The 24486-nt window shown below is 41.5% G+C and overlaps 3 protein-coding genes across 3 annotated transcripts in view; 2 read left to right on the top strand and 1 right to left on the bottom strand.

Moving 5' to 3' along the window:
- Positions 1-83: 83 nt before the first annotated feature.
- Positions 84-5744, top strand: LOC105025742 (proteasome 20S subunit alpha 7). Its single transcript, XM_010896671.4, has 7 exons — positions 84-315; positions 713-839; positions 4398-4522; positions 4595-4717; positions 4811-4930; positions 5062-5124; positions 5237-5744. The coding sequence occupies exons 1-7, from the start codon at positions 220-222 to the stop codon at positions 5318-5320; spliced, it is 738 nt and encodes a 245-aa protein (XP_010894973.1). The 5' UTR covers positions 84-219; the 3' UTR covers positions 5321-5744.
- A 74-nt stretch (positions 5745-5818) lies between these two features.
- lsm14b (LSM family member 14B) lies at positions 5819-9494 on the bottom strand. Its single transcript, XM_010896669.4, has 9 exons — positions 9252-9494; positions 8685-8848; positions 8466-8598; positions 8037-8219; positions 7686-7763; positions 7384-7545; positions 7059-7188; positions 6715-6891; positions 5819-6269 (listed from the first exon to the last, which is right to left on the bottom strand). Exons 1-8 carry the CDS (start codon positions 9370-9372, stop codon positions 6729-6731), a joined length of 1134 nt encoding a protein of 377 aa, XP_010894971.1. The 5' UTR covers positions 9373-9494; the 3' UTR covers positions 5819-6269; positions 6715-6728.
- A 739-nt stretch (positions 9495-10233) lies between these two features.
- Positions 10234-24486, top strand: part of LOC105025740 (transcription initiation factor TFIID subunit 4) — a 29443-nt gene continuing 15190 nt past the window's right edge. The window contains exons 1-3 of the mRNA XM_010896668.5: positions 10234-10547; positions 10705-11499; positions 18371-18525. Of these exons, the coding sequence (XP_010894970.2) occupies positions 10316-10547; positions 10705-11499; positions 18371-18525 (1182 nt within the window). The 5' untranslated portion in view covers positions 10234-10315. The remainder of the gene's footprint in view (positions 10548-10704; positions 11500-18370; positions 18526-24486) is intronic.

Genomic DNA, 24486 nt, shown 5'->3' with positions numbered 1-24486 from the left:
TTGATTCACGATAGCCAATACGCTGGATCTCCAACGTAAAGCGACGGTTCCATGGCCGCTATAAATCAAGCTTGGCTGTTGCACACATAAGTCAGGATGAGGCGCTGTCTGAAACCTGAATTTGCTGTTTCATTTGGTCAGACTGCTTTCACTTTTGTTATACAGCGTCTTCACCAATTTGAGGACACCACTTTTCAGTTAAACTAAAGTGATTTAAAGATGAGCTACGATCGTGCCATCACAGTGTTCTCACCTGATGGCCACTTATTTCAGGTGGAATACGCACAAGAAGCTGTAAAAAAAGGTTCAACCGCCGTGAGTAGTCTTGTCATTGCCACAGATTTAGTATATTTTGTTAACACCAATGACATATTTTTGCAATCTCTTTTGTATTTTATACAAATGTTTATAGTCTAAACCAGTGGTTCCCAGTCCTTTTCAGTTACTGTACCACCGACAGAATTTAGCTCTGCTCGGAGTACCCCTCATGTTAATTTCACAAGTAGGCCTATGCTGTGTCATGATTATTTTCAAGTACCCCCTGTGAAGAGGCCAAGTACCTCCAGGAGCCCTAGTACTCTGGTTGGGAACCATTGGAAAATATGGGTCTAGCAGTTGGGGATAGACTGTGTATCCCGTCAAAGAAAAGCATACCGTCCATAACTTGCAATCCTACAAGCACATCAGTCATCCCTCTGGCCTAATTTCACAGGTTGGAGTGCGAGGTAAAAAAATTGTGGTGCTTGGAGTGGAAAAGAAAAGTATTGCCAAGCTCCAAGATGACAGGACAGTGCGCAAAATCTGCGCCTTGGACGACAACGTTTTCCTGGCCTTTGCAGGTAACATTGATAAGTTTACTGAATAACGATGACCGGACATTAGCCGAATACTACATTGTGGTTATTCTTTCTTGATAATTTGTCTTTAACTTGTTATAATTTAGTAGTCAGACATTTTGATACGGGAGTTAAATTCACTTGATTTATCAGTGTTGTATAAATGTATTATTACATTTTGAATACATAATTGTGCCTTTAGACTCGGTTGTAAGGACATAGTGGGTAATTCAAATTCTTACAAAACAACGCTTAATGCATTTCTGAAGGGACAAAAAAGTATATTTCTCAAATGTCTACACTAAGACAAAGGATACAGTCAATAAGACAAAGGATACAAAGTTAGGGCTTATCATTTAAGTAGACAGGATCCTACATTTCCATGTTGCCAAGATCTTAGTTAATAACACAAGAGAGTTGTTATAACCTAGAAATCAGGTAATGTCACTATTATTTTAAGTATTATCAGTGAAATACTTTAAATTGAGGTACTCAAAGATTTATGGTAACAGCTTTACACACAGAAATGAGTTGGCTCAACCGATGATGTTTTAGCGTACAATGTCCTGATGGGTATTTTAGGCAGGGGCGTAGGTTTCATTATACATGAGTGGGACATGTCGTCGTCGTCCCCCACTTTTTGAAAATGGCACCCACTCCACACACTTTTCATCAACACAACTCTTATTATAAGCAAAGCTCGACCTCATTGGAACGTTGCGGTGGCAGTACGGTTAGCAATTGCATAATTCGAATCAGACTGGCTTTAGGACCACACGCAGGCACTTTGCTTTAAGATAGTCGCTGGATAGATCTGGTTACCATAGTAGAGAATAGGCTACCTTTGCAACTAGCAACCGTGATCTCTGGCTCATGAAAGTTTGGTAACTTAGCTGACATTACCTCTAGCTAATTACCTCCCATAACGTATGAATGAGGTAGATATTTATCTTATCAGAGTGTTCTACTAAAAGCGGTAAGGTGTAGTTAGGCTAACGCGATAGTCGCAAAATATACAATAACAGCTACCGAGCTAACATTATTTCGCTAGCTAGCAAACAAGCTACATTACACTAGGTTAATCTCACTCACAGCTAGCACCGTATGACACCAGCCAAGAAAATACTGAAGTTAGAAAAACAGGCGTTTTTTTAATGCAAAGTCAAAGTGAGTGGTACAGCTAGCTAGCTAGCTATGAGACATAAGGAGATACAGCTAACTAACTTAAGGGATCCATGTAAGGACAACTCGGCGTCACCACGCTACGCCAGTCTTTGTCCCCCTCACATTTTAAATCAAACCTATGCCCCTGGTTTTAGGTACAGTTGTGCTCATAAGTTTGCATACCCTGGCAGAAATTGTGAAATTTTGGCATTGATTTTGAAAATATGACTGATCATCCAAAATGTCATTTAAGGATATTGATCATATGAAGCCATTCATTATCAAATAGCTGTTTGGCTCCTTTTTAAATCGTAATGATAACATAAATCACCCAAATGGCCCTGATCAAAAGTTTACATACCCTTGAATGTTAGGCCTTGTTACAGATACACAAGGTGACACACACAGGTGAAAATGGACAACTATTACAAAAGACTGCACGCTGTCATTGATGCTAAATGGGTCAATACACAGTATTCAGAACTAAGGGTACGCAGACTTTTGGACAGGGGTCAGTTCATTTTTGTTTTATGATTGTGCCATTCTGTTATGACCTACAGTTGAATGTGAATCCCATAAGAAATAAAAGACGTGTTTTGCCTGCTCATGTTTTCTTTACAAATGGTACATATATTACCAATTCTCCAAGGGGCAAGGGCGGAAATCGCGGGGGGGTCGGGACCCCCCCTTTCTGAGGGTTGCCCCCCCCTAAAATATAATTAAAATAGGTGTATTGTAAATAATATAATGGTATATACTTAAAATAATTGTGTAAGTAGTAAAACAATACAAATGCAAACGGGGCAACAACAAAAAAAGTTTTAAACATTGAGTCCCCCCTGCTTTGCCTCAAAGTGTTTTGGTCCACTGGCTGCTCCCTTTACCTCAGTCACCACCGACACTCACACAGTCGGTGGCGGGAGAAAACAAAGTTTTCAGTAGTTGTGAAACCTCAGTAAGTCCAGGCTATTTTATTCACAATTATACATCGGATGAAGTTCATCTGATATTTTCTCTCTAATATAGATGATGCTGAGTCATTGATAAATCATCTCAAAAAAATATTATTGTGTAAATTAACTTGTGTAACTTAACTAACAGTTACCTACCAATGTAATATTGTCACCAATGTATTCTGCTTTGTTAGCAATTATAACGTTACTCTCTTGTTTTATAGTAGTTTAGGTTGTTTAATAACGTAGCATAGCCTATCACACACACACACACACACAAATACACACAGTACGGGTGGTTCTCAAAGCGTGAGGCGCGCCCCACTGGTGGGGAATAGAGACGTGACAGGTGGAGCGCGGCAAACGAGAGGAAATTTTCCTTTTTATGCCTTTATATCTTTATTCAGACATCCAAACTGTCCCAGAAGTTATGGGAGTCTTCCGCATATTGATAGCTCTCCTTGACGCCCCAAATGAGATCAATCATTGGCATGACCGCGCACTAGACTAGAGAGTGACTGCGCGTGCGCTTGTCCCCCTCCCACCCCCAAAATTAGTGATGGACGTGACGTCGGCATATTAATATTAGCGGTCCATACTTTCGCGCCGGCCTATAGCTGCTATATGTTTTGCGCCAATGGGTAGCAACAGGCTAGTGTATAAATAAATTGTTCAATGCAAAACATGCTCATCATTGCAGCCACTAATGCAGGGATAAATAGACATGTCTCGTCAAATGGATTGCCAATTTCTTTTCTTTCTTTTTCTTTTTTTTTTTTTACAGATTGCAAAGTGGCACTTTTATTTATTTTTATTGTGTCTTTCATTTCTACTGTATACTGATCTCACTTTACAGTTGTGTGAGGGTCTAGAGTGTAGTCATGCCTTAATTTTGCCATAGGCATGCTAAAAGAGTTTATATATGTGTTTTAATTATAAATGTGAAGCAACAACGTTGCTATTAAATATGCTATATAAATAAATTAAAGTTGAAGTTAAGTTCAAATTCCATTGTAGTTCGGTGGCTTGATTGTGTAAACAACTACAAACAACTTCAAAAACAAAATTGGTTTTGAAGAATGTTTTGGTCAATTTAGCCAGCTTTTTCATTGAACCAGAAAGAAACTTTGAGAAGAAGGATAATGGAACTGTCTCCATGCTACACTAATAATAGAAGTAAGGCTTTCCTCTCTGTACACATAGGCTATCCTAATTGTGCCTGTATTATTGGTGTCCCCTTCAAAACTTGCTCTTGAAAATTTTTAAGTTTATTGTCCCCCCCAACAGTTAGATGAAATTTTCGCCCATGCCAAGGGGTATGCAAACATTTGAGCACAATTGTATCAACTAACAATAGCGATCCATCAGTATGAAAATTGGCAGAAGCACACAGCATCTGTGAAAGGGAATGCAGACTTTCACTTTCATCCCATGTGGCCTGCAGGATTGACAGCAGATGCCAGGGTGGTTGTTAACAGGGCTAGGGTGGAGTGTCAGAGTCACAGGCTCACAGTGGAAGACCCAGTGACTGTGGAGTACATCACACGCTTCATCTCCAGCATCAAGCAGGTACCACCATTATTACCACCACCACAACAATAACATGTGCAAAGATTTCATTTCTACATTTTACATCTTTAGCGCTACACCCAAAGCAATGGACGAAGGCCCTTTGGCATCTCCTCCCTCATTGTGGGGTTTGATTTCGATGGAACGCCCCATTTGTACCAAACTGAACCATCAGGTACATACCATGCATGGAAGGTAGGGGTGTACCCACAGGTTGCTAAATCTTAAATTGTTTGATTTACCCACAGTACAGTAGCTCATGCTGGAAACAAATGCGTTTGTGTACAGGCAAACGCCATTGGAAGGTCTGCTAAGACGGTGCGAGAGTTTCTAGAGAAGCACTATAAGGAGGAAGACATGGAGTCTGATACCGAAGTAATTAAACTGGCCATCAGAGCGCTACTTGAGGTTAGGCTTCTGCCAGTCTAGAGCCAACTATTTAATTGTCAGTAATGTTACTGAACCATTGCTGTTAGTGATTGATGTGGAAAGAAGTCTGAGATATGTCAGTCAAAAGACTTGCTGCCTGGTGTTCACAGGTTGTCCAGTCAGGGGGAAAGAACATTGAACTGGCCATCATGAAGCAAGATGAATCGATGAAGGTCTGTCTGAATTTATGGTACCTCTACAGTAAAAAGATTGCAGCTGTGTAATAAAGCCACTTAAAATGCTCCCCTAAACCCCCCCCCCCCCCCCTTTTTTTTTTAAAAATAGATTCTGGACCAAGAGGAAATCAAGAAATATGTAACAGCAATTGAAAATGAAAAGGAGGAAGCAGAGAAAAAAAAGAAAACCTGAACATCATTACCATAATGTTTAGCCAGCCAATCTTTAATGTCGGATTAGGAATCTTATTTACGTATTTCTCATTGCTCATCCATTGCCTTAAGGAGCGGATATTTTTGTTGCAGCCCAGCACTACCACTCCAGATTAGACAAATTACTAGGCTCTTGAAGGTGAATCAGGCTTCTGGTAGAACCCTCCACACTTAAATGTGGAGGGTTTGGGCAAACAGAAGTCAAATTTGGTCAATGACTAGGTGAGCATCATAATTAATTCAGTGATCAGAAGCCCCAGGGTGACACGTTGTATTCATGTAGCTGAGCTCATACACCTTGTAAAAATGTTATGTACTATATTGATAAACTTTGTTGCTCTTATGGACCATAATGATAACTTTATAATTGACCTTGTTCTTGCAAATAAATGTCTGAATCTAAACTTTTGAGTTACAATCATTGAACATAGAAATTAATTCAGCAATTTCCCATATTTATTACAACCATAAGAATTTAACATATTTACAGCAAATGACAAAATAAATGGGAATTCTTACTGACATTTGTATTAAGTTATTTATAATAAATTAAGTAATAACTACAATAGTCCCTGAACACAAATCCCCTTACCAGTTTAATCTTTAAATTAATTGAATAGGTTATAGTCTGCATGGCATTCATTTATCAGGAAATGAAAGAAAAGCTTGAAAAGCACAGAACTAATTTAAATGCAAAATGTATTCAATAGCCAAAAAGCATCATAAGGCAAAACATTAAATAAAAAGGAACGCAAAAGCACTTCGTTGTGGGGCACCAAAAAGTCAAAATAAATCCTTTGTATTCATACATTACAACTTATGGAGGAAGAAAATGAACACTGAATTAAATCTTCATTAACTACAAAAACAAATGTAACATGGCCACTTTGTGGCCATTCCAACAAGTTTACTCAAGCTCCACATTATGCCTGATGGGGGAGAAAGATATATTACTAGCATTATAAGCCGGCAATCTAGATTCAGTCACAAGCAATACAAAAGGTATACCCAGACCAAGTGATCTGGACCTTTTTAAAACCTAATTGTATGTGCGGATCACATTCTGCATATCTGTTTATTAAATGTGCGGATCACATTCTGCATAAATGTTCTATTTGATTTACAGTAACGTTATACAACACCATTATATTCAGTTCTGTAGAATATTGATTCAGGAGACATTCAATATTGCTTAGATTTAACTTTAGTAAACAAGCACCGTTTACAAGAGCAGCCTGAGGAAGATCATACACCTGCACGGAATGTGATGTGCACATCGGTAGTCAGCAAAGCGCTGGATCATTTAGTAGGATGGATTGATGATTTGAGAAAAGTCTGCAGCTATACATTTTGAATAAACACACAAGTCCTTACCTAGTCCTTGACCCTCACAGTCTCCCACTCCCTGCTCTCTGAAAGGGCCGGCGCTGTGCTAACCCCCACCCTCTTCGGTCACGGAAGCCGCCACGGACCCCGCGCCCCCTCAGGAATCGTCCAGGAACCCCAAAGGTTTCAACATTCAGCTTTCGCTCCTCTGCCCAGGTGGTGCGTCTGGGATAGAGAGTTAGGTGGTCAAACAATTGCAGAGATAATGTTCTCAGATGGGAATTGAGGTATTCATGGAATTGAGTGAGACCCTGTGATAGATGGTGCCTGTTAAGACTTTAACAGGATGTTTACACATGAATGTGAAGATAAGTGGAAGTTAAACATTTTACATGGACTTGTGCTTCGATGTGATGTTGTCAAAGAAAGACTTGGCCTTGTCATAGTAGCACTTAGGCCCAAATGGATCTGCCTCATCAACAATCTTCAAATTACTCTTCGTATTATCCGCTTTGTTTGTTTCTAGACAAGGTGAAGACGTAAACACGGATGAGCAGAGGTTAATAACAGCTCTAACAAGTTTAGAAAGCATAATAAAAAGTACTTACAAAACATTATACAATTTTAACAAATGCTTATGAGAGCCTAAAGCATGAACAACAGGCCCATTGAGTCAGTGACAGATACGGTTGTTTTGCCAATTGCAATGCAACCAACCCTTGAGGTGCAACTTGTCTTGAATCTCTCTCGCCAGCTCTTCCTTGTTGAACTGAGCATTTGCGGAATCAAAGTCAAAGTCTGACTCGAACTTGAGGATGCTAGGCTTGGAGGTCTCCACAAGAAGCTGGCCCTGACTGTTATTCTTGGGCCTACGGGCTCCTGTAAAACAAAGTGTTGGGAAAGTATTTCATTTTAAGCTATGAAAAACTCAACATGAAAGGTTTACCATAAATGCATCCCCTAAGCCAAGTACATGAACCCAGGGCACAAGAACCCCGACTGAATGACAGAGGGATCACCTTGTCTTCTCCTTGGTAGGGGCCAGTTGCCATCATTGGCTTCATTCCGGGATTGGGATATGGCTTGTACTGACCTAACTGAGAGTGGCAAATTAAACTTTATATCACACCACAACCAACTACATTCACAGGAACTTTAGTTTTATCAGATGCACACGAGCTTTCACATGGGCTCAACAAAAGCCAGTAGGTTAGGGTTATGAATGAGACATTAGGCGAAAGCCAATTATGTATTTCAATGTGATACTGCATGACAATACAAATCAGATAAAGGAAAACCCAGATCCTGTCTAGCCTCCAGTCAGCTTGAACGGTACCACCAGCCAGTTTCTCCTGATCCAGCCTGCTTACTGCCTTGCCCATGCATCTGGGGCTGCAGGCCACCTCGTGCTGCTCCCCGCTGGTTCCTGCCAGTCAACCTCTGCTGCCCCTGGGACACAGTCAGGCCGCTCTCCTGAACTGTCTTTTCTACAGGTGTGGTCTGGACAGCCTGCTCCACCATTGGACCCCTTCTCAACAGAGGGTCTAGATGGGCTGAGATACAAATAAGTATGAACAGCATAGATAATTTGGCATAAGTTGATTTGATCAATAAGGACTGGTTTCACAAATAAAGAGTAAGCCTAGTCAGGACTTCAAAAGACAAATCCATGGGGCTTTATTTTTAGTCCAGGACTAGGCCTTTCCTGTGATAGTCAAACCGGGCTCGAGTGTTGCAGAAGTAATCTTTCCCTCTGAAGGGACTCAACAAAAGTTCCCTTTGCTGGGTTATTCACTCACCAAGACCAAGAGCTGCCGCATACTGCTGACTGAGCAGATAGTTGGCTGCTAGCTGGTTATAGGATGGGATCCTGTATGGGCTGAATGCTTCTTGAGTTGAATTAAATGAGGGCGGTAAGGAGCTAAGGGATGACTTACCCAAAAAAATAGAAGGAAAGGTACATTCAATTCAATCCTTTGAGTAACTATTACATTTGTTGTGTGGCATGGCCTACATACCTGCAATATTGCAGCATCCTGGGGTAGGCCATGGTGTGATTTTGGAGGCTCACACAATGAAATATCTTTAATATCACTACCCCTGAATATAATGTACTCATAGATGTCATCTTTAGGAGGGGTCGGCCGGTCAGTGGGACGGCCCTCTGATCCAAATGACTTCACTGCACATAGACAGACAAAAGTTACTGTACAATCTGCTCAACCTGGACACAAAGAAAGTAAACGGTCAAATACAACAGTAAGCCAAAGGCTTGAATTGAGAGGGATTGCACCTCATCATTGTGGCCGGTTTTGTTCAACCTATAGGTACACAGAATAGAATTAGGAAATGATCACACCCCAATGTTAAAAGCTGTTAACGCCCCCCCCCCCCCCCCCATTTAAAATTGGAAGCAGGTAAACTGGTCCCCCAATGATAAGAACACTTTGCGAAAAATATTTTATGTCCCCCCCAATATATCAAACTCACTCGTACACCCTAGTCAACTACTCCTGCTACTTTGTCCCAGCGTCTAACAAAATAACAAACGTGCGCTCTTCGAGTGCGCTGCTCGCATTATTTACCTTCTGTCAACACCACCGTAGAATTCACTGTATCAATGGTGTATAAGATTCCTTCATACCGATTTAGAGCTTTGGAAATCAAGCCAATTTTACTCCCAATATAAGGTGTTCCACCGCTCATGGTTGGTTTATAGCTGCTATTAGCCGAAGTCAAGCAACAGTTACCCTCCACGACGTTTTAAAAATGTTGGTCACACACACGACAGCGAAAACGCGCTTCATAAAAGGAAATTTATGGACCATCATAGGCTACTAAAGTGAGCCATGGGCCACGCCTCCTCATTTAGGCTCCTGGTGCACCTGGTTCAAGAGGGAAGAGGGTCAAAGTTCGATTATGTTCTGAATAGATTTGCAATGGTGTACGCTAACAATATATTTGTGTGTGTGGATATATATATATATATATATATATATATATATATATATATATACACACACACACATACACACACACAGAATTAGATACAAAGTAGGCCTATATAAATAATATGATAAGTATGCTTTTTTATTAAACTTCATTTAAGTTTATTAACAGGTGTGAAGATTGAGCGTTTTATTCTGACATTGACCCTGCCAGTGATGGTAAAATACCAAACAGCATATTGCACAGCGTCGAAAGCATATTATACACGCAATATTAGAAAACTATAAATATGTATTTGTTTTAATAATGTAGCCTTGTCCAGCAATGCGCCCTTGCACGTTAACAGCTGTTCGGACAAAACACCTGAAACATTTTTAGTGTACGAATCAAATCTAAAATAAGTAAAGAAAAGCACTTATAACATTCATGATAAGTACACTTGCTGACATCGTGTGGTTTGATTCCATTTGGCAAAGCTAACGGCACATCTGGCCAAAGTAATCCTGTCTGTAAAGTCCTCCCAACTACTCGTCCAAGCAGTGTTGCTTATCAACCAGCTGGTACTTCCAAACGCAACTTGCAACTATTGATCAACACCTCTTATCTTAAAAACAACCAATCACAGCACCCTCAATCCGATGTGAGTGACGGACTATCCAATCGGCGCATGCGTCTCACGATCTAGCGTAGCAGAGTAAAGATGGCGGCTGGCTCCAATTTGCTGGATGATGTTTTCTTCAACGCGGAGGTAGACGAGAAAGTAGTTAGTGATCTAGTTGGATCTTTGGAGTCTGAGCTCACGGGATCGGGTCGCGGAAACTCGGCGGTCAGGGTCCAGGCTGCAGCAAATCATATTGACAACACCGCTGTAGGTGGTAATTCCAATGTCCAGGACAACAAAATTGGACTTTCACAAGAGCTTGCTACACCAGGTAGATTATGTAGCCAACCTAAATGGTTAGCTAGCTAATTTTTGTCATATTGTTTTGTTTCTCATTTTATCTGTTAGCCACCACACATAATTTGACAGGACTGCTGCTTGTTACATTTATATTAATATGAACCCCTCTGGTGTTTCATCTGCTTTAGGGACTTGCGTACAAGGGGGTGTCATTAGTACGAGATCCGAGGGTTCAACCATGGATGCAGCGACCGGGACGACGGCGCCGGGAACGAGCATGACTGCTAGGCACAGTCAAAGCCAGACTGGGACATTCAGTGATGCGGTAACGGCGGTTTCCAATCCCAGGACAACGATCGAAAAGACTGGGCCGGCTGGTGTACAAACTTTAAATGGAAGTAGCGTTCTGATGAATTCTCAAAATTCCGAACATGTAACCACTTTGGTTAGCTCAGCAAGCTGCACAGTGCCTGCCCTCACGGTTGTCAACAACGGACCAGGCTCCGTGGCCAAGGGAAACGCTATTTTACCCTCAACTTCCAGCACTGTCATTCAAACCTCTCTGATGCAAAATGCTGTCACTCCAACTGTTATATCGTCTCTGCCGTCTGTGCTAAACAGTGTTCCCACTGTCACGCTCGTGAGGCCGCCTATGCAAACCCCCGGAATAGTCCCCTCGCAGAGCAGGAGCAGTAATGCCTTTCTGACTACATCTGTCAGTGTCTCCCATCCTGCAATTTCAGGAGCTCACATCAACACGTTGGATTCATCAAAAACTATCATACAAACGACTTCACCGGTCACAACTCCCAGTGTTGTGATGGGGGCACCAGCAGTTTTACAAAATGTGAGGACCACAATCGCATCGAGTATTGCAGCCAGTCCTTGCGGGATAAGGGCGATTGCACCTCAGGTGCTTGCCCCTAGACATCCACTACCACAACAGAATGCTCCAAACATCCATAACATTCAGCTCCCTCCAGGTAACTTTTTATTTTTTACAAGTTACAATTGTATTGCTGATAAGTTAAAGCACGTGCACGTTTGGATATATTGGGGGTGCCAGTTATGTCAGTTAGCAGAAACATCTTACATTTGTCATTACTGCTGCACATAGACGCGTGTTTAATATGCGAGACAAGATGCTGTTCAGTAGCTATTGTGCTATGTTTGAGTGTGTTGGTTGTACTACCGATTCATGCTCCTTGATCGTGGAAACATTCTCCGTGTTGTCAACGTGTTGCCAGTAAAAGCAGATCAAAGTGGGGCGCTGTTGTTTGTTGTAAGGTCCTGGGGGGTTCATGGCATGTGTGCTATCAACTCTAGGCTGACTCCATAGTCCTAGATGTAACCTTGTTGAAAGCATGTGTCAAATGTTGACTTGGAGTGTCTTAAAATTTTTGTCAATAATGATAGCCTGATCAACCATGAATACACAGGGAATTGGCCTATGTGGATAGATCTACATTTAAATGTTTCTTACTAATACATGTTATGACTCAACTGTCTCCCTTTTACTGACTTATACAATAATTAATTTACAGTGAAATGTACAGAGCATTTGAGCTCCTAAATGCCAATGTAATTTAAACTAATTGTCCACAACTAAAATGCAAAGAATTTTGAAAATGTCAAAAAGCACAATACACATTTCCATCAACAACTTGGCCATACTTGTCTTCCGTATGTGCATTGACATCTTCAAATATGGTCAGGATTCTCAACTAGATCACTATTTGATGCATGAGTGGCTGTAATCTCAACATTGGGAGTTCTTTAAATCTCACTCAATATAACAGCACTAAGGTGGCATTTCTGTCCATAATACATTGGGATGGCCATAGCAAAGGATATTGCATATGAAATAAGATGAATGTATAAATGTCTCTCACATTTTTATAACCTGACCTGATGTTTTGTAATACAGTACAACACTAAAACATTATATTGTTTCCTTTCTAAATTGCATATTTCATGTGAAATCCAACATTAAATGGTGTATCGCAATGTCATAATGTTCCCAGAGAGGCCCCACAATTGTCTGTTGAAATAAGTTGTTGCCAAAAGTATTGGCACCCTTGCACAATCTTGACATTACTCCCAATGTCTAAAAATAACCTCTCCAGATTTTTTCTTACTGAGTTTTTTGTAAGGATGTAACAATAAAAATGTACAAACCCGATTCCAAAAAAGTTGGGACACTGTACAATTGTGAATAAAAACAGAATGCAATGATGTAGAAGTTTCAAATTTCAATATTTTATTCAGAATACAACATAGATGACATCAAATGTTTAAACTGAGGAAATGTATCACTTTAAGGGAAAAATAAGTAGATTTTGAATTTCATGGCATCAACACATCTCAAAAAAGTTGGGACAAGGCCATGTTTACCACTGTGTGGCATCCCCTCTTCTTTTTAGAACAGACTGCAAACGTCTGGGGACTGAGGAGACAAGTTGCTCATGTTTATGAATAGGAATGTTGTCCCATTCTTGTCTAATACAGGCTTCTAGTTGCTCAACTGTCTTAGGTCTTCTTTGTCGCACCTTTCTCTTTATGATGCGCCAAATGTTTTCTGTGGGTGAAAGATCTGGACTGCAGGCTGGCCATTTCAGTACCCGGATCCTTCTTCTATGCAGCCATGACATTGTAATTGATGCAGTATGTGGTCTGGTATTGTCATGTTGGAAAATGCAAGGTCTTCCCTGAAAGAGATGATGTCTGGATGGGAGCATATGGTGTTCTAGAACTTGGATATAACTGTCAGCATTGATGGTGCCTTTCCAGATGGGTAGGCTGCCCATGCCACACACTCATGCAACCCCATACCATCAGAGATGCAGGCTTCTGAACTGAGCACTGATAACAACTTGGGTTGTCCTTGTCCTCTTTAGTCCAGATGACATGGCGTCCCAGTTTTCCTAAATTAATTTCAAATTTTGATTAGTCTGACCACAGAACACTTTTCCACTTTGCCACAGTCCATTTTAAATGATCATTGGCCCACAGAAAATGCCTGCGCTTCTGGATCCTGTTTAGATACAGCTTCTTTTTTGACCTATAGAGTTTAGCCGGCAACGGCGAATGGCACAGTGTATTGTGTTCACCGACAATGTTTTCTGGAAGTATTCCTGAGCCCATGTTGTGATTTCCATTACAGTATCATTCCTGTATGTGATGCAGTGCCGTCTGAGGGCCCGAAGATCATGGGCATCCAGTATGGTTTTCCGGCCTTGACCCTTATGCACGGAGATTGTTCCAGATTCTCTGAATCTTTGGATGATATTAGGCACTGTAGATGATAACTTCAAACTCTTTGCAATTTTTCTCTGAGAAACTTCTTTCTGATATTGCTCCACTATTGTTCGCCGCAGCATTGGGGGAATTGGTGATCCTCTGCCCATCTTGACTTCTGAGAGACACTGCCACTCTGAGAGGCTCTATTTATACCCAATCATGTTGCCAATTGACATAATAAGATGCAAATTGGTCCTCCAGCTGTTCCTTATCTGTACATTTAACTTTACCGTCCTCTTATTGCTTCCTGTCCCAACTTTTTTGCAATGTGTAGCTCTCATGAAATCCAAAATATTATATTTAATTCACAATATTCTATTGTGAATTAAATATCAGTTTATGAGATATGTAAATTATTCCATTCCTTTTTTACTCACAATTTATACAGTGTCCCAACTTTTTTTGAATCAGCTTTGTATTTTTGCAGCTGCCATTGACTGGAATTAATTGCAAAAGACAGTTTAGCTCAACATGCACGTCTCAATCGTCTCATTTTACTGCTTCAGGATCCCCCTGTTCCTACCTATATGTGTCACTGTACATTTATTTGATCTTACAATATTTATGTTAATCTTGGTTTAATAAAATAAATCCAAAACGGTATGCCTAACCTACGCTAACGTTACATATTGCGATTTGAGGGTCATAGTTCCATACGTTTTCGGTATGGTGCAAGAAATGTGTTGTCAACTGAGAATGGGCACGTCCGCTTCTATAAACACTCCTATCACTCTTGCAATGTCTTTAGCAGAATTAGACTGCCACTAATGGCTGCTTGAATGCAATGTGGAGACCAAGTTGAGTTGTCTTTTTGCATACTGGGTTGATTTTGGCTTAAATATGTAAGGATGTTTGAGGTGTTAGCAGCTGCATAGGCAATTTCTGTTGAGCAGTGACAACATGCAGTTAATGTTTTATCAACAAATCCCATCCGTTGTAGTGTACTGGAAAGCCAAGATGCTGCAAAACCTGAGATTCCTCCCAGATTATGGTTCACAAAACGACAGTTATACAAACAACAATTAAACCGCAATTCTATTTCTTATGGTGTGCGCACATTCTCTTTGCGGGTGTCATGGAGCAAAATAGGCTAATGTTTTAGGCTAACAGAACAGGCTAATGTTTTTTTTTCTCAATCAGATTTAGGACCTATTAGAAAGGCATTCAAAACAGCATAGCTATTTTGTATTTATTTTTTAAACTTATTAATTAACGTAGTTAATGTACGTACCCCCTTACCATACAACGTGTACCATATCAGCCCAATTAGTGCTGTTGCAATTATGTCACAATTGCATGATTGCGATTATTTGATCCAGATTTCAATTATTTTATAGAAAATTGTCCTTTTCTTTTTGCACTGTATTTTGATTCCAAAATAATGTTTCCAATCTAAATAAGAGTTTTTTTAGGCAAACGTTAGAAACGTCTTAGCAAATACCATTCAAATTATGTCACTTTCCATCAGTTAGGATGTCTAGCGCATGGGAGCAGAGGAGCATTTGACAGCTCTGCGGAAAGTTATAAGCATAGATAATTTACTGAAACTCGTTTTCTTCTTGATTTCAGTATGCTTAAACCTAGTTTAGAATTGTTTTGCTATGCACAATAATGTAATTTCGCAACATTTATTTTTTAATAGACAAACACATTTCAGTCGCTTATCTGTTGCATAAACTGTGATCGACAAAACAAAAAAACACTCAAACGTGTGAAATATTGTGTTGAATTAAGTCAAATTTAGTCATTTCCAACCATATTTCGTAATTAGATAATGCACATTAAATAGATGGATGCATGGATAGAAATGTTTTCCCATTGCATTTTAAACATTGAAACGTGTTTTGCTACGTAAGGAAGGCTGTTTTAAATACCTAGGCTATACTATTTGCAGCAGAGCGAGAGGTGAAATGTCACTATGTGCAACGAAATGTTATTGTCATTGCTTTGCGGATGCGTTTTGTGAACAGCAATCGTTAACAACATTGATTTAGTGGTAGTTCCAAAGCCGAACACAACTGGAACCCTCTGGTCGCATTTTGGTTTTAAGCCAAATTGAAAGAGGTGAGGCCAATAATTTGGAGGAGGCAAATTGCTGGATTTGCTCCAGAACGGTTGCTCTCAAAAGCTCCAACACCCCAAATCTGAAGTATCATCTCTGGATACACCACATATATTTTTACAGTATTATTAGGATTACACTATAATAGAGGCATAACATTTACAATATAGACAATTAAATTGTTAATCACAATTATGTGTGACCATTAATCGTCAACTAAAATGTCATAATCGTGACAGCCCTAAGCTCTGTTTTTCAGAACTGTTTTCAGAACTTTTTTAAATTCAGAACCTATTGTATCCCTTTAAATCAGAAAATAAACAGAAATTGCATTGACAAAATTATTAATACCCTGAACTAAACATTTGTTAGCACACCCTTTAGCCAAAATCACTGCTATCAATCACTTCCTATAGATAAGCTTCCTGCAACATTTGTACTGAAAGTTTGGCCTACACTTCTTTGGGAGTACCGCTCCAGTTCTCCCATATTTGAAGGCCTTCTCCTAACTGCTGTTTTCATATCTCTCCTCAGGTTTTCAATAGGATTTCTGTCCAGAATCATGGCTAGCCATTTCATAACAGTCCAGTATTTTGTCTTGAACCAGTTCAGGATGCTTTTTGAAATGTGTTTGGGGTCTGTTGGAAGACACATGACCTTTTGAGAGAGCCAGCTTTCTGACACTGGATTCAACATTGAGCTCTGTGGTATTCTTCTAGCATTGTATGCAACCCCACTGGCAATCTGTCCAGTTGCAATTGTCCCAGAATGATTGTGGGATGTTCAAGTTTGTTCTGTCAAATTGCTTTCAAGCTTTCTTATGTGGATCTCCTACCATACTCTTTTTCATTGAGTTGTTGACGGATTGTGCAAGTTGAAATTATTGTACCTTTGTTTTTGAAGGTTGGCTTGAATTTGTGGGGCAGGTGCCTCTCCACCATTCTAACAATCTCATGCTGTAATACTCCATCAACTTTTCTTTTACAGCCACATCCAGTGTTGTTGGCTACAGTGGAATGGGCCTTAAACTTCTTGATAACATTATGCACAGTGAAAACAGGAACATCAAGTTCTCGTTAGATTGTCTCGTGTCCTTGAGATTGTCCATGATTGGCTACAGTTTTGTGACTCGCCTCTTTGGACAATTATCTAATTGTCTTTGTTTCTCCATGCTCAAAACAGGAGAATGAGTACTTGTATTTTCTTTTACTGATTTTCAAATTACAGGCACCTGCAACACACCACATACAGTGGGGAGAACAAGTATTTGATACACTGCCGATTTTGCAGGTTTTCCCACTTACAAAGCATTTTGAAGTCTGTAATTTTTATCATAGGTACTCTTCAACTGTGAGTGATGGAATCTAAAACGAAAATCACATTGTATGATTAAGTAATTAATTTAAATTTTATTGCAAATGATTTCCAACTACTTCTAGTAGGCGACAATTATATTGGTCCATTTCTTTGTGGAATGTTAATTATTTAGATTGTTTACAACCTCTGTTTTTCCATGTGAATAGGCTACAACAATTTTGTGGATCTCTCCCGGGGGTTCTAGTGAGGCTAAATTATTTAAATGCCAGTGCACAGGTCCAGTCTCCTTGTTTAAGCACATGCATGGTTTGTCTATACGTGACATGAATAAGGTATTTTTGGAAAACTTCAGTTTCGCCTAGTGAATACGATATTATCATATGTGTATTATTAACCTGATATCAATATTTCATTTTTTAAATATCACTGGTATCGACAATACCGGTATATCTTAATATTTCCAAAGGCATTGTATGTGAATACCTTAACACTTGAGTTTCAAGAGTTTTCTAGAAGTAGGCCTAATGGTGCTGTTTGAATACTTTGAGCCAGAATTGAAATTAATGTGTTAACAATTCTGTCGTAGTATGGCTGTATATGGCCACAAAAATTGGTTTGGCTACTTTTGAATAACACCTGTATAATTTTAGGGCCTTGAGTTGATTTTTCTCTGTACCTACAATATAAAAATCTAGGTTATGTTTCACAACATCTTTATTCTACTCCAATACTCTTTACTGTGTCAATGTTTTACTGCATATGACTGTTTACTGTACTGTTCTCCATTGTGCTTTGCGAATGTGGTTGGTTACTTCGGCTGTCCCATCATGGCCAATTCAGTTGCAATCGTTCTTTTACAGAGTTTTCTCGTTAACCATTTTGGTAAACAAGTGCTGCATTTCATTCACTTTCTCGTTCATTAACAAAATTGCTATCAGTTAGCTCAACATTTATTTGTCTTACCTTTTATAATTCTCTGTCATAAGGGAGCAAAATTGAAACAGATGGCAAATACTTTTCTGCAAAAATAAACTAATAATAATTGGTAATTGATTGCAAAACATTTTGTTGTGGTCATCCAATGTAGAATCTGACTTCACCATCCGTTGATCTATGACTGCTGGTTTACCTGTCACTCCTGACCCCTCCACTTCCATGATCTGGGCTCTTTACAGGGATGGTGTTGGTGCGCCATGAGAATGGCCAGCTTTTGATGATCCACCAGCAGACTCTGGCCCAGATGCAGGCTCAGTCTCAGTCCCAGAGTGCCATGACTCCACGGCCGGCCACCACCAACAGCACTCCCCCTGCCCAGATCTCTTCTGTTCAGGTACACTCTCAGGGATGGTAAAGGATCTGTTAGTTGTGTTGTTGCATCAGTCAAAGCAGGACCTTGCACAGACTATTCATGATCCGATCAAACATAAAAAAAGGTACTCCCTGTTTAAAAATAAATGTTTCTAATTCACAACATACCCATGCTTGAGTTAAATTACTAAATGTAATTTCGTTAATGCCCATATTCAAAATATTAACTATTTTGTAAAATTATGTTAATATTCTAACTCATGACATGGCTGACAAGCTATCTGCTTAAAAAATAAAAACACTTTTTTTTGCCGGACCGCATAAGCGGAGCCGGCTAAGAAGAGTGAATGTCTCTTTCTGAGTGACTGACTGACTACCCATTGTTAAATTGCGTAGTGGTTAGAGAAGCAGACTTTTGAATTATAGGTCCCAAGCTCGTATCTGCCCGCAGACAATGCGTAGTACGCATTATGAATTATTCTGTATAGACGAAAACTTAACTGGCTAAAACCGTTAGTATCTATATTATGAAATAAAACAGTTTACAGTTATCTTGCGACTGTTTCTGGTGGATTTCGAAGTACGCATCCGTGCATGCATTTTGGGTCAGGATAGACAAACACATTTGCTGGCTTAACAACGTAGTTACAATATCTTAAGCCTTAACTGAAATTATACGGTTTTATTGCGACTGTTTCTGGCATGGAATAGTTCATCTTCAGTCTCGCTAGAAATTACTAAATTCTTAGGATTATTCCTAGGAAGTTAGTAGATGCTAGTAAGCTTATTTAACACAATCCTCAATGGAGTCTAGCAATTGCTGATACTTGTAATTCCGTGGCGTAGTGGTTAACGACCGTGTCTCTCATATGGAAGACCTACGTTTGAATCTATTGAGAGCAAGGACATTTATTAATTAATTTCTGGTAGATTCCACGATTTTATCGTCTTTTCACTTGATGACAAAGTTAGTTATCGTCGCCTTTATTGATAGTTATTGTATAAATGTCATTCACGAATGAAAGAAAATAGTACGTTCCTGTGCCATGAAATGAAATAGCTTTGACTGACTCGCTAGCAATTGCTCAGTTTTTATAACCATTCCAGTAAGTTAGTAGATACCGGTAATGCTTATTACTGGCTAATACGCTGTTAAAACGGCCAGTGGCAAATGCAATACATAGCCACTATTTGTGGTGGATGTAAGCTTAGGGAGAAATGTTAGTCAGTTTAACTGTATCAATTTCATTCACAAATGACCAATTAACTATTAAAACGGCCAGTGGCAAAATATGATTTGTTCAGGATAGGGACAAGAGGTTATTGTGGCACATACAGTTTCACGGGTCGACCCAGGTTCGAATCTCGAGAAGGTAACACTTGTGGCCAACTGTAATTTATCACAGTGATTCACTATGATGCAGATTAAGTTATATCTTGAGCACTCGCAGCTGTATGGAAAATCAGACCCAGGCTTACTTCTTAAGACTAGGCCTGCTGGTCCAAAACATTGATAACCAGCTGATTGGTTTATTCGAAGTTCTAAGAAACCGACTTGGGATGGACCTGTTAAGCTATCCAAGAGACGTTCTGTGAAACATACTGGTTGAGGTAACTCCTGCTAAATGATAACATGATAATGATAATTAGATAACATTTAGCAAAGTGAACACTGAACATAATTATGAACGCAATACTTTAGTTTTTGACCCCATTTATCATGAGCTGAACTCAAAGATTTTCTCTATGTACACAAAAGGCCTATTTCTCTCAAATATTGTTCACATTCATTTATTCATTCATCATCTTCCACTTATCCGGGGCCGGGTCGCGGGGGCAGCAGTCTAAGCAGAGATGCCCAGACTTCCCTCTCCCTAGACACTTCCTCTAGCTCTTCCGGGGGGACACCGAGGCGTTCCCAGGCCAGCCGGGAGACATAGTCCCTCCAGCGTATCCTAGGTCTTCCCCGGGGTCTCCTCCCAGTGAGATGGGCCCGGAACACCTTCCCGGGAAGGTGTTCAGGAGGCATTCGGAACAGATGCCCAAGCCACCTCAGCTGACCCCTCTCGATGTGGAGGAGCAGCGGCTCTACTCTGAGCTCCTCCCGGGTGACCGAGCTTCTCACCCTATCTAAGGGATCGCCCAGCTACCCTGCGTAGAAAGCTCATTCGGCCGCCTGTATCCGGGATCTTGTCCTTTCGGTCATGACCCAAAGCTCATGACCATAGGTGAGAGTAGGAACGTAGATTGACCTTCACCATGACAGACCGATACATTGACCGCATTACTGCAGAAGCTGCACGGATCCGTCTGTCAATCTCCCGTTCCATCCTTCCCTCACTCGTGAACAAGACCCCTAGATACTTAAACTCCTCCACTTGAGGCAAGAACTCTCCACCAACCTGAAGTGGGCAAGCCACCCTTTCCGACTGAGGACCATGGCCTCGGATTTAGAGGTACTGATTTTCATCCCGACCGCTTCACACTCGGCTGCAAACCGTCCCAGTGCATGCTGAAGGTCCTGGTTAGAAGGGGCCAACACGACAACATCATCTGCAAAGAGCAGAGACGAAATCGTGTGTCAGCTCCGCCCCTCTCTTTACCCGAGTGCCACGTGCACTGATAGACACCCTTATGCTTGAACATGGACAAACTGTGACGAGCACACCTATCGGGTTCAGATCGGGGGGCTGTTCCTCCCAATCACGGCCCTCCAGGTGTCACTGTCGTTGCCCACGTGGGCGTTGAAGTCCCCCAGTAGAACGATGGAGTCCCCAGTCAGAGCTCTTTCCAGCACCCCTCCCAGAGACTCCAAGAAGGTCGGGTACTCTTCACTGCCGTTTGGCCCGTGGGCACAAAAATCAGTGAGAGACCTATCCCTGACCCGTAGGCGCAGGGAAACGATCCTCTCGGTCACCGGGGTAAACTCCCACACATGGCGGCAGAGCTGGGGGGCTATTAGCAAACTCACACCAGCCCGCCGCCTCTCACCGTGGGCAACTCCAGAGTGGTGAAGAGTCCATCCTCTCTCAAGGAGTGTGGTTTCAGAGCCCAAGCCGTGCGTAGAGGTGATCCCGACTATCTCTAGTCGGAACCTCTCAACCTCATGCACGATCTCAGGCTCTTTCCCCGCCAGCGAGGTGACGTTCCACGTCCCTAGAGCTAGTTTCCATGTCCAGGGATCGGGTTGTCGAGGCCCCCGCCTTAGACTGCCGCCCGATCCTCTACGCACTGACCCCTTATGGTCCCTCCTGCAGGTGGTGAGCCCATGGGAAGGCGGCCCCACGTCGCTCCTTCGGGCTGAGCCCCAACCCCGGACCCCGTGGGGAAAGGCCCGGCCACCAGGCGCTCGCATACGAGCCCCAACCCCGGGCCTGGCTCCAGGGTAGGTCCCCGGCTGCGCCATACCGGGCGACGTCACAGTCCTCAAAATGTTTATCATCATTAAAGGGTTTTTGAACCGCTCTTAGTCTGACCCGTCGCCCAGGACCTGTTTGCATTGGGAGACCCTACCAGGGGCATATAGCCCCAGACAACATAGCTCCTAGGGTCACTCGGGTACTCAAACCCCTCCACCACGTTAAGGTGGTAGTTCATGGAGGGGATATTGTTCACAAATCTGTCTAAATCTTTGTTAGTGAGCACTTCTCCTTTGCCGAGATAATCCATCCACCTCACAGGTGTGGCATATCAAGATGCTGATCAGACAGCATGATATTGCACAGGTGTGCCTTAGGGCTGTCAAAATTCCTCAAAAATAACGTTCGAATATTCCCTCTAAAAAAACACATAATATTCGAACTATTCAAACATCTGGTTGCGCATGCGCATTTTGTCAATAACGCGCATTACGTCAATAACAGAACAAATGAATACAAAGAGACATAAATAGACTACCTATACAAGTAGTTAAGTTCAAACATATTTACCTACGCATTACCTACACAAAAACAAGTAAATCAAATGATGACCAAGACCGCAGACCTCACGCTCACTCGCTCAAGCACTTTCTCTCTTGCCCTCACGCTCTCTGCGCAATAACGGTTTAAAATGAACAACAATAAACACATTTTGAATGCTGATCAAGAGTTTTGTGCAAGCAATATAAGGTTGCGACTATTGTCCTAAATATAGCAGGCTTCATTCAGTGATTGAAAGTTTCACAGTTGTAGAGTATCCAGCAGAAGTAGATGAATATCTTTGAAACTAACCTTTGTTGAGCTGAAATGAAGACAGATTCAGCAACTGCATGGCCTATTTCTCGCTTAAAATGTTTTCAGAAACACGTTTCAGTAAACTATTTTTGTAAAATACGAGATCGTATTCTCAACGAGCCGCCATGACACTGTTGAAATTCTCGAGTAGCCAGACCCACAATCACGCGTTGCAATCAGCTGCTAGTCAGGGGCGTGGAGCATCAACCATGGCTGTATGACGTCGCGACACCACGCTTCAGTTGTGTCGGACATATGGATCTGTACCGTCAGGCGCGCGCTCAGTGGGTGACATGTCCAATGAGTATGCTGGCCACGTAAGTACTGGGAGGTTTTCAGCTTCCAGGAATTGTGTACAGATCCTTGCAAAATGGGGCTGTGCATTAACATGCTGCAACATGAGGTGATGGTCGTGGATGAATGGCACAACAATGGGCCTCAGGATCTCGTCACAGTATCTCTGTACATTCCAAATGCCTTCAATAAAATGCACCTGTGATTGTTGTCCATAACACACGCCTGCCCATACCATAACCCCACCGCCACCCTGGGCCACTCGATCCATAGCGTTGACATCAGCGAACCGCTCACCCACACGACACTACAAGCTGTGTGCCATCTGCCCTGTACAATGAAAACCGGGATCAATCCGTGAAGAGAACACCTCCCCAAAGTGCCAGACGCCATCAAATGTGAGCATTTGCCCAATCGAGTCGGTTACAATGACGAACTGAAGTCAGGTCGAGACCCCAATGAGGACTACGAGCATGCCAATGAGCTTCCCTGAGACGGTTTGTGCAGAAATTCTTTGGTTATGCAAACCAAATGTTGCAGCAGCTGTCCGGGTGGCTGGTCTCAGATGATCTTGGAGGTGAAGATGCTGGATGTGGAGGTCCTGGGCTGGTGTGGTTACACATGGTCTGCGGTTGTGAAGCCGGTTGGATGTACTGCCAAATTCTCTGAAACAGCTTATGGTAGAGAAATGAACATTCAGTTCACAGGCAACAGCTCTGGTGGACATTCCTGCAGTCAGCATGCCAATTGCACGCTCCCTCAAAACTTGTGACATCTGTGACATCTGTGGCACTGCGCTGTGTGATGGAACTGCACATTTTAGAGTGGGCTTTTATTTTTATTGTAGCCAGCCTAAGGCACACCTGTGCAATAATCATGCTTTCTAAACAGCATCTTGATATGCCACACCTGTGAGGTGAATGGATTATCTCGGCAAAGGAGAAGTGCTCACTAACACAGATTTAGACAGATTTGTGAACAATATTTGAGAGAAACAGGCCTTTTGTGTACATAGAGGAAGTCTTAGATCTTTGAGTTCAGCTCATGATAAATGGGGGCAAAAACAAAAGTGTTGCGTTTATATTTTTGTTTAGTGTATATAATATATTTCAGAAATATATTATGCAACTTGAAAGCAAAGAAGTTGGGTCACTGGGGAAGAATACGCTCTGGCTTGTCATAACCAGAGTGGAAACAGGAGCATAACCACAGAGAAACTGTGTGTCCTGATCAGCAAGCAAGGACTTCCAAGCAGTACACTCAGCCCCATACAGCTGGCACGGTACCAGAAAGACAGTAGGCTGGTCTCAGGGGAATTCACTGGAGAAAAAAAAGTCATAGTCCCCATAAAGTCTAGCAGCTAAACGCTATTGCTGCTCTTTGCATTATTTGTATTATTCCACCATTAATTTAATCCATGGGGGATTTTTACATCCACTCCAAATAAGATCTGTAATTCATTTAGGCTTACACCA

This window comes from Esox lucius, chromosome 12 (assembly GCF_011004845.1).
Source record: "Esox lucius isolate fEsoLuc1 chromosome 12, fEsoLuc1.pri, whole genome shotgun sequence".
Lineage (NCBI taxonomy): Eukaryota > Metazoa > Chordata > Actinopteri > Esociformes > Esocidae > Esox > Esox lucius.
Note: the sequence above shows the minus strand (reverse complement) of the source record. Positions and strands in the feature narration are given on the sequence as shown.